A 10,992-nucleotide genomic window follows, 5' to 3' on the forward strand; every position below is an offset into this window, starting at 1 on the left:
AGCTTATTTTATTTTTTTTGTTTTTAAAATTTGGTCCCTCAATAAATATTCATTTTTTAAAAAAAAAAAGTCCCCCTTTTTCCGCGGAATCTATTTATAATTCGTTACATTCGGGGGAAAAGGAAAAATGATTTTTCCCCAATTGCGGCGAGCCCCGGGGCGCAAAGACGAGCCTGCCCCTTCCGCCCCCGGCGAGAGACGACAAAAGTCGCAGGGTCAGAGAATATTTCCTCAAAAAAAAAAACAAAAAAAATAAACATATCGGAATTCAAATAAAATAAAATAAAATAAAATAATTATAATTATTCATTTTTTATTCTGTTTTCATTTTGTTATTTCCCAAAGTAGCGAAGTACTCCCCTCTCTCTCTCTCTCTCTCTCTCTCTCTCTCTATCTCTATCACCAGAGGGGAGAGGAGGGCATCTGAAGCTCCTGCAACTTTTCCGTACTCTCTCACCTTACTTCGCTCACTTCCATCTCACTCACTCTCTCTCTCTCTCTCTCTACCATCCTTCTTTCTCTCTCTAGCCGTTGCTCCGCGAGCGAACGATCTCCTCTATAGCTTCCCCCGTAGCTGCCTGCTTCTTCTTCTTCTTCTTCCCTCGTGGAATGTGAAACCCTAGCTTGCGCTTTGCTCCGGTTGGCTGCGGCGGCGGCGGCGGCTCCTCTTCGCCGGGGAAGGGGCTGCTCGGATCTGACCTTGGGGCCACATTGCCGCCGGGGATGGGGAACTGCTGCAGATCTCCGGCCGCCGTCGCCCGGGAGGACGTGAAGTCGAACTTCACGGGCCACGACCACGGGAAGCGCGACTCCAGCGCCGGGCGGAAGCCGGCCCCCGTCACCGTCCTCGCCGGCGTCCCCAGGGAGAACATCGAGGAGAGGTACCTGATCGACCGGGAGCTCGGGCGGGGGGAGTTCGGGGTGACCTACCTCTGCATCGACCGGGGCTCCCGGGAGCTGCTCGCCTGCAAGAGCATCTCGAAGCGGAAGCTGCGGACCGCCGTGGACATCGAGGACGTGCGGCGGGAGGTGGCCATCATGAAGCACCTGCCCCGGAACGCGAGCATCGTGAGCCTGAAGGAGGCGTGCGAGGACGACAATGCGGTGCATTTGGTGATGGAGCTGTGCGAGGGGGGCGAGCTGTTCGATCGGATCGTGGCCAGGGGGCACTACACGGAGAGGGCCGCGGCTGCCGTCACCCGGACGATCGTGGAGGTGGTGCAGCTTTGTCATAAGCACGGGGTGATACACAGGGACTTGAAGCCGGAGAATTTCTTGTTCGCTAATAAGAAGGAGAATTCGCCTCTGAAGGCCATTGATTTCGGATTGTCCATATTCTTCAAGCCAGGTAAGATCTTCAATTTGCTATTCAATGCACCCCGGATGTAGGGAAAAGTAGCATACTTTGTTCATATGCCATTGGGAGATCTACACGAGTAATGTAGTATGTGTTTCGCTAGAAACAGCACCTCTGTCAATTTTCGAGCTAGACTTGGCAGTTCAGAAGAATGCTTCTTCCTTGATTACATCGGATGAAAAAAAATTATACTCAGAAGATTCTTCCCGCATTCTAGGAAATCAAGCTCCTCGAATTGTTGCTCTGATAGCCCTGTCACCACTTGGCAAATGATCCGCTATTGTGCTTCTTTGGATGTGTTTATGTTAATTGCAAATCTTCTGACAAATTGCTATGTTATATTCCGAAGTTTCACATGTCTTTGACACGGGGTGGAAAACTACAGATATGCTCTTGATTTAGTAGGTTAGAGCGAAGATGTATTGTACAGGAATCTCATAGGAATGAATGTCTTTGATATGAAAAGAACGAAACTTCTGATATGTTCTTGGTGTGGAGATTTCAGGGTGAATTGGCATTTACCTAGAAACCCATCATTGGCCTCTTGGAACCACTTTGGAACTTATCAAATCCGCAAGAACTAGGGTGGTATCTTTTTTCCTTTGGATTTTTTTTATCAATAAGTAAAGTTTCTATGCATCTGCTGTCTATTAACCTCTTAGACAGAAGTTAATCACAGGATCGAGTATGTGTTTTCTGTTGACAGGAGACGGGAGCATAAAACCAATAAAACAAATTCAGTCAAAAGAATAAACACGACAACAGTAGAGGCAAAACTACAGCAAGATGAAAAACAATTTATATGATTTTTGTCCAATTCCACCTTCATAACATTCATATCTCTAATTCTACTTCTGTAGCAATTCAGATAGCATAATGTTGGATGTTCATTTAGATATATCATGGTTATTAAATGCATATGCACACATTTAAGTTTAGTAATCGTATTTTAAAGGGTGTAGAGTGGGTAAAGAGTAAGTATGACCTCAACATACCCTACACCTATGACGCCTATATTATTTGGAGTTTTGAACCTACCCTATGCTCTTTATTGCTCATCCTGGAGTCCACCCAGCCATGAACCTACTAAATTGTATCGCTTATTTGGCTATACATTCCTAATTGGAGGACCCTTTCTTGATGACATTTTAAAACCTATTCTTTCTAGGTGGATCCATTTAGGTTTATGTCAACATTGTCACGATGTTGACTTAGACCTCAAAATACCATGCTGTTAATTGGTTCTGTGGTAGCCCAAGGTGCTTGGTACTTAAAAAAAGGAGATTCTTAAGTGCGATAGTAGCTATGACATTGACACGATAACCGGATTATCATGTCAACTGATTAGAGTGGTTTTGCATAGAGGATGCACGGATCAATGTCTAGCATTTTATTAGGATCTGGTGGCAGCTTTCTGGTTGATTGCATATCTACTTATTAGTCTTTAACAACAGATAATGATCATATTGCTTATGTTGAACTGACTAATTTGTTTTAGGTGCTTTGTTTATATGGAGTCAAACTGGCTTTGATCAATGTCTTTTAATTGGTTTTGGTCACGCAGCAGAGATCAAAAGAAATAAGATCGTCCTTACCAAAAAAAAAAAAGAAATAAGATCGAAATTTTGGTGTACGTGTACCAAGCACCTAAAGTGTCTTATCTCACAATTTCACCTTTCGACCCAGCTCTGGTGCATGCTTTGCATATCAGGAATCTACGTACGGATAGAATGAACAAACTTGTTGCTAATTGGTGGATGTTGAGTTTTTCAAGGAGAGAACAGTCTCCAAATATATGGTTTCTTGAGATATGAGACCTGCTAATAGCATGCTCAGGAAAGAAAATGGCAATAGGAAGAAAAAGAATGGCTTCTTGCCCGGACTTTCAATGCCGGAGTATCTCTGATCAATCTGAACTGTTAGACTCAATTATAACTTCTTCAGCTGGGCCGGGGGAAAAGGAAGTGCAGTTTCTATCAGTGTCACTCTGGTTTGTAGTAATATAGATGATAATTTTTTCTAGTTTTGGTATATAATAAAGGATTTCATCAAAAAGAAACATTTTTGTCAGATCATAGTGACCTTGACTTCACTCGTGATCTCATTCTGATAGGATTAAGTTCGTCGAACCTTTTTGAATAGAAGAAAAAAAATCTGATTTCTGTATGTCAATCAAACTTGTGGAGGTAAGAAATAAATCTAATTGGTGCGGGGCTTGAAATTTTTCCTCTGTTCGTTCTACCCATTCCACTGATTTCTTACAGACTGAGTGGGAGGTCTCCCCGTCTCTGTGCTATTTCACTTAGGCTATATTTGAGAAATGAGAGAATGTGGGGGGATGAAAGTTGGGTGGAATGTAAAGAAAATTATAAAGTTTGTGTGTAGAAAAGGAGTGAAATTCAAATTTTTATGTTTTGCTCTCCAATTTTTCTTTCCTCCGCATATCCAAACATAGTAGTAAAAGAAAAGGAAATGTCTACTTCACTTGAGCTGTGCTGTTCATCAAACTCAAATACCAGCATATCCTTCAACTTTTCTAATTGAATTGCTATTTATAAGATAATGACTCTTAAAATACCTTAAGTTTAGTGTCATACTTCAGCTGTACCAAGCTAAGTTTTGTCTAGAGCTCTCTGCTACGAATCATCTTTGAAGTATCTCATGTTGGTGTCCTATTTGCCTGGTGTAGGATGTCTGAACTGTAGAACCTTGATATTTTTATGAGTCCACGGAGCAATAACTGTACTGTTCCTTAGCCATGCTCTCTTGAGAAAATGCTTCATGTGTATACCAGTGCAGCTTCGTTTGTGAATATTCATTTCACTCTCCAGCATATGGTAGGTACCCAGCTTGATACCTATGGTTGGGTATACCATCGAGTTTTATTTTGCCTTGTTGATGTTTAACATTTCTATTTCCTGTCCCAAGTGTGTGCTGGTATGCACTTTGCAATAGATGTTATTTATATGGGTTTGTCATGTTTGTAGTTGTCAATTATTTTCAAATGATAAAAGAGTTGCAATTTTTTCTGTTACTTGACTCAGAAAGTTTGTGGAGAATTGTGCTGCAAATCGTAACTACTTGATGTCGGAACCTGACTAGGTTGAGTTCAACGAGATAAATGTATCGCTTGTGTCGCATCTGTTAGTCTTACTTCCTTGCAGTGGGCAATTGATCAGGAGAGCATCTGCTTATCAGTGAAATTTTTACTATAGAATCATCCAATTTGGTTTTCTGGGTCAAAGAGTATTCTGAAAATCAAAAATTTGCTTTTTTAAAAGTTGAGCATGAGCTTATCGAGAATATTGATGGAGAAATTCTCCCTATGCTAACGGATTAGGTACTTTTGCTCATCTTTTAGACTGTTTTTTATCTAGTCAGAGAAAACATGACTTTGGCATAGGTCTCTTCTGAATATAAATATGCTACTCCTTTTCATATTTGAGTTTCTTCAAAAATTTACTTGTGACAGGTAATTGCTGTCTTCGGGATTGATGCATCATTGTAATATAGTTTAAAGGTTACTGGAGAACTCTGTGTGTTGGACATGTGATTTTGCTTTTTTTTTCCCTTGATAAAACGGGGTATCCAAATCTTGCAGTTCGACTAATGCCCTCAGATAAATGCAAGCCGCCCTGTGTTATCAAAACCTTACTGGTTGGCTCCTTGAAATAGAAGTGGGGTTCTTTTGCGCTGGTTCTCATATTCACTCTTATCAAAAAATAATCAGCATAGCTGCAGTCCCAACTGTCATATAGTATCTCCAGATAAATCTCTAATCCCATCTTCCTCTAGCTGGCTTCCATCTAACTTCTCCTTGCTTTTGCTAGCTTTTTCATCTCCCAGTCCCTTGTGACTTGTTTTATGTAGCATAACAAGATGAATACAATCGATTCGTTTCATTGGTTGTGTATTTAGTACATCCCCCATTTCTATCAGGGTGTTTTGACATTACTTTATCTGGCCTGCTATCAATCATGCAATGCTGATATACTGTGGTACTGGTGCAGTTGTGTCCTGTAATTTTGTTTCATTTGGTTTTACTTTTCTTGTGGTGGATTCTAAGGTATTCTGTCTTTTACTTTATGATTTGGTTGCATTTTGTAATGTTTGTTGCAAAATGCAGTTTATAGATCCTAAAGTCAAGGCAATGCAATTTCTGATAGATTGACCTATTTTTATGAAGTCATGGATATTCTAGAAATCTGTTTTGAGTTTCTATGATAAAGATCACAAAACTGCCCATTCCCCTTGCATCTAGAGATCTTGTCACGCAGGAATTTATGTTCTTCAAAACTGAACCTGCCCTCAGCCAACGAATTTAGTTCAATCTCCGGAGTTTTTGGCTCGGAAGTGGGTTGGCGTTTCCTTCATCTAATTGAGTAACATCAGTTCAAACATTGAAAGAGTTGATCTCACCAAAAAGTCCCCTCTAATAATTTCGCTCTCTCCCCAATCTGTACCCTCACTTTCTTTTTAATTGGATTTGAATGCAACAATATGGCGGTTAAATTAAAAGAATATGATTGCTGAACTTGTCAAGCTGTGGACAACTTAGAAAGCCCTTCAATTTGAACTTGCCTAGATTTTCATGACATCTTTTTATTGATTGTAGTTATTTGAAATAGACTTGTTCTAGACGTTCCTAATTCCTAATATTCCAGGTGAGAAGTTCTCGGAGATCGTTGGGAGTCCTTATTACATGGCTCCGGAGGTGCTCAAGAGGAATTATGGGCCAGAGATAGACATATGGAGTGCTGGTGTCATTCTCTATATTCTGTTATGTGGGGTTCCCCCATTTTGGGCCGGTAATATTCCTCAGTGATTTCCATCTGTTTTTATGTTGGGTTTAATATATCACAGGCAGGTGGCAAGTGTGTTTTCTAGCTTTTGATTTTTAATCGCTAAGCACTTTTGTGCCTTCAATTATTTATTCTCAAGATTCTGCATACTCCTTTCCTCTCATTGATTATATTTATAATTCTCTCAATACCCATTTTAAGTGCTGTCTGGTTGCTAAAAGTGCACTTGTGATGCAGAGTCTGAGCAAGGTGTTGCACAGGCCATCCTACGTGGATTAATAGATTTTAAACGGGATCCTTGGCCAAGTGTCTCAGAGGGTGCTAAGAGTTTAGTCAGGCAAATGTTGGAACCGGATCCGAAGCTTCGATTAACTGCTACTCAAGTACTTGGTATTCCACTCTTTTCGAAACATATTCTAGTACTTGATTCGCCCCCCCTCCCCTCTCTCTCTCTCTCGTTTGGGCCTTTGCTTGTCTTTCTGTAGGGATATGTATGTATAGCTCCTTTCAACTAGTTATTGCGTGCTCGAATCTTGTACATTTTTCGATGGTACAATGCCAAACAGAGATCTTTAAGTTTTCTCTATCCTCAGGACCCACTGCCAACTCTTGCCTAACTTTCTTAGAGTTTCTCATTTTAGGCCTCTGCATAGGTGACGAGTATCTGCAGAAACAAAAATCGCAGTAGGTTTCGTTCCTTGGATTTTACTGCTGGCTCGAACTTAAATAGCATTAGGTTAAGCTTGTTATTGTGAATTTCACACTACTATATTACTTTTTAGGAAGCGAATGGGGCAAGAATAGATAGATGAATGTAAGTGGGAGTTTCTGGTGGATGATAAAGTATAAAGGTTGCCGATTTATTTAGGGAAGTTTTAACTCGGATGTCTTTTGTTTCCAACGGTTATATATTGCACAACTCTGTGTTTAGGTTATCTATGTAGTTTGTAGATTTTGGTTAGGGTTGACCTTGTTAATTCAAAGTTCAACTTCAAATCCAGCACCATGCTTCGAAACATTTTTCCTTTTATTTTGGTCAAAGTTGCCAATTTTCCTTCATTGTGCAATATTTCATCGCACCATCTGGGGTTTAGAAGATGTCTTCCTAATGCAATGTTGTTGTGACGAAAGTTCATGTGGTATTGATTTTATTCAGACTAAAGACGATGGTACTGCTGAATTGCCATATCTCACTGTTAAAAGCTGAGCTGTGCAGGAAAGAAATAGTATAAAGTCAATGTCTTGGGTAACACTTGACATACTGTATAGTGTAACTATGGTGTGGTAACTTACTACCTCAGAGTTTGATAGTTGTTATTTACACGCTGTCTTGCTGGCAGAGCACCCTTGGCTCCAAAATGCTAAGAAGGCTCCTAATGTCCCACTAGGAGATGTTGTCAAATCAAGGTTAAAACAGTTTTCCATGATGAACAGATTCAAAAGAAAGGCTCTGAGGGTTAGTTGGATGTTCCTATTTGATATATTTTTCCTTCATTCTAGTGTTTTTTTGCGAGTAAGATGGATGGGCTTGTTATAGGTGATTGCTGATTTCCTATCTGCTGAAGAAGTTGAAGACATAAAAGAATTGTTCAAGAAGATGGACACTGATGATGATGGTATTGTTTCAATTGAGGAATTAAAAGCTGGGCTGAGAAATTTTGGTTCTCATCTTGCTGAATCTGAAGTTCAGATGCTCATCGAAGCTGTGAGTGTACTTGATCTCTACTTTGGTTGTAAAACTACCTGATTGGACAACATTTTAAGTATTTGTTTTATTTCATCATCTTTAATGATGCTACAAGCTAGTTTCTCTTGTTTATGGAGGCATGGTGACCTAGGAACCAATGTTTCCGAATCCATACTGGACCAGTCGGTTCAACCAGTTGAATTGGCCAGTTTGTTTTCTTATTTCTTCTATTTGGTTCAGAAAGTGTTCAATCCAGCAAAGTAGCGACCAAGTTTGATTGGATTTGACATTTCTAAAAAGATAGTGGAGAACATGGCAGGGTCGAAGCTGGGCCACTTTTGCTGACATCCTTTAATTCTGTCAAAATATTTAGACATTTAATTGTGTAGCATAAGAGTGAGTCGTTCCTTGTGCAAAAAGTGAAATCTGAGAGTACTGAGGGACTTGAACTAGTACAATTTCAGAAACTTTATGAGGCAATATTTTCTTTCGAAGGTTAAAAATACATATACCAGTAAACTAATCTCCAGATGTCATTTTCCAGTCATACCGGGGTTGAACCAGTTGAAACACAAATTGTTAGGCTCACACATCCGTCTGGTTTTGAATGCGTTGCTTATTTACTAGGAACTTAGTCCGGCTTCTTCTGGGGTATGATAGTTCTCATCATTTAAGACTATCTTGGTCTACCTTTTAAATATGCATACTATTCTTATTATTAGGTCGGCCATTATGAACTGCTGGGGGTGAGAATTATAGGATATTCAACATACACGGCGGATGGTAAAAGCATAACAGATTTAACGCGTTATAGGTAAAGCGCTCTTAGTCTATCACCAATAAAGATATAATTTGAGGTTCTCGTCTCTGGATCCATTGTGGACATGAGACAGTGAGCAAGAAGTGTGGGACAAACTTTCCCTTCTTGTCAAGTTTCACCAATAGGTATGAACCACTTCCACTTTCATGAAAAACTTTCTAGTCTCAGTGCCGATATCACCAAAAGCTATTTACCGAAATAAAATTGTAAAACAGAAGTTCAAGGGATATTGGGAATTCATTCAGTACAGCCCTACCAGCAGATTTTTGGAAGCTTAGCGAATTCACTGCTTTTGTGGAGGCCTGATTTTCCATAAATGTACGATTTTCTTCAGGCATTAGCTTTCAGGTCATTAACCTTAGGTGACAGTTTGAGTGCATCTGTCTTCCAAAAGCAGCTAAGTGTAATAATAAGTGGTTTCTCTATGTAAAAATCACAACCAATGGTTGAACAGCAACCATCAAAATCCCTTGTTTAAGCTGATAGAGATTCACCTGCAACTAAAAGGCAGGCCTTTAGACTTTCTAATCGTCCCCACTGATCCTTAGTCTTTTCTATTCTGTTCTACATAAGAAGGTTTAGTGCTGAAACGCTGCTGCTCTTAGTTCTTCTCGTCTTTGGATTTTATGATTTCCAAGATACTTTGACTTGTGAAAAGCTACTATTCCGATTTTGCACTTGGACATCCTACATGGCTTGGCTAAAAAGACATTTGTTGTGTTTTGACCTTTTGATACGGAATTATGCCATGGAGAACATTAACTTAAGGGAATTCATGCTGGCAAGTTAAGCTTTTTCTTTTTTATCCTTTTCGACCATAAGGCAAGTTAAACTTCAGTTGTAATAAAACCATGATCATTTCTTAACCTGCTTGTTTACTTGAATTGTACTCATTTGATATATTGATTAGTTTTCAACTCCTGCTTAAATGTCCGGTCATGCAATGTCATTTTCCTTGAAAGGAGTGACATACTTCTCTCAATCATCATCCCTGAATACATTATATGTCTTATTACGCGTTGAACGAGCAAGCTTGTTGGAAACAGGTGGATGCTAATGGCAAAGGGTCTCTGGACTATGGAGAGTTTCTTGCTGTTTCACTCCATCTTCAGAGGATGGCAAATGATGAACATCTGCGGAAAGCCTTCTCCTACTTTGACAAGGATGGCAATTCTTTCATTGAACCTGATGAGCTACGAGAATCCCTAATGGAAGATGGGGCAGATGATTGTAGTGACATAGCTAATGAAATCTTCCAGGAAGTGGACAAGGACAAGGTCAAGAGACTCGGGAACTATTCAACTGCATATGGACAGCTTCTAATCTTGAACACTTGCTCTAATATGATCTTCTGTCACTGCAGGACGGGAGAATTAGCTATGAAGAATTCGCTGCAATGATGAGAACGGGAACAGACTGGAGAAAAGCTTCTCGTCACTATTCGAGAGGGAGATTCAACAGCCTAAGCTTGAAGTTGATGAAAGACGGTTCTCTAAACTTGGGAGTCGAGTGAATCGACACAAAAGGCTGACATTGACTTCTACCCGTACAAGAGCAGATTTGGATCATTTCCTATACATCGTAGACTTGGATCCTTTTGTGATTATTTTCCAAGGCGTTGATTGGATGAGCCCTTTTGCAGACGAGTATCATGAAGGGCCGAGTGCATCTAAGATGCTCGTGCAGATGTTTGTTGTTGCGGAGCGTGCAGTGCCTTGTAGCCATTACTGCTAAGGTATGGGCCTGTATGATCCTGTCCTTCCTAACCACGTCAGCTGTCTGTTTTTTGTTTCTGGTTGATGAGCATGATGGCGAACTCTAGTGGCCTAGTGTATTTTAGTGGCGAGAGAATATGTGCTGAGTATCTGTAGTCCACTTCATTCCAAGTGCTCCACCCATGGGGGAATGTTATAGTATTTGCCAAAACGTTGTAAAGATCGAAAAAGAGGCACTTTGTTTATTGACCCTTTTTATGCTCCTGGACTAGTGGTTGTAATCCTCCATCGTCGAGTGGGACTTAGAGATTTGCCAAATTGAGTGGTTCTCATCTTCTTCTTCCCGTCAACCTCAGCCTCATCATCGGCTCCTTCGATGGAGAGGCTTAATACTGCTCGAATTTTGCTTCATCGGCGCAATCAGATGCCTAGTTGGTTGGTACTTAGAACACTGATTAAGAGATGCTGGGTGGACAGATTGCGTTCAATAATTGTTCAATTAAAAACTAACCATCCATGCGTTGCTTTTATGCGATGAAAATGACATTCACCTTGAGACCAGACAAGGTGGGATCGAGACTATCCGTACCGACTGATAGTGGTCTAGCACA

The 10,992-nt window shown here is 40.4% G+C and overlaps 1 protein-coding gene across 1 annotated transcript; it reads left to right on the forward strand.

Annotated features, from left to right (window-relative positions):
* The first annotated feature begins 667 nt into the window (after positions 1–667).
* On the forward strand, positions 668–10,699 carry LOC115672264 (calcium-dependent protein kinase 13). The gene is made up of 7 exons (XM_030594033.2): positions 668–1,348; positions 6,022–6,165; positions 6,397–6,549; positions 7,500–7,615; positions 7,697–7,864; positions 9,713–9,943; positions 10,030–10,699. The coding sequence occupies exons 1-7, from the start codon at positions 724–726 to the stop codon at positions 10,177–10,179; spliced, it is 1,587 nt and encodes a 528-aa protein (XP_030449893.1). The 5' UTR covers positions 668–723; the 3' UTR covers positions 10,180–10,699.
* Positions 10,700–10,992: the final 293 nt, after the last annotated feature.

Source organism: Syzygium oleosum, unplaced genomic scaffold, assembly GCF_021117445.2.
Source record: "Syzygium oleosum isolate NSW1041296 unplaced genomic scaffold, Sole_v2.1 Sole_v2.12, whole genome shotgun sequence".
Lineage (NCBI taxonomy): Eukaryota > Viridiplantae > Streptophyta > Magnoliopsida > Myrtales > Myrtaceae > Syzygium > Syzygium oleosum.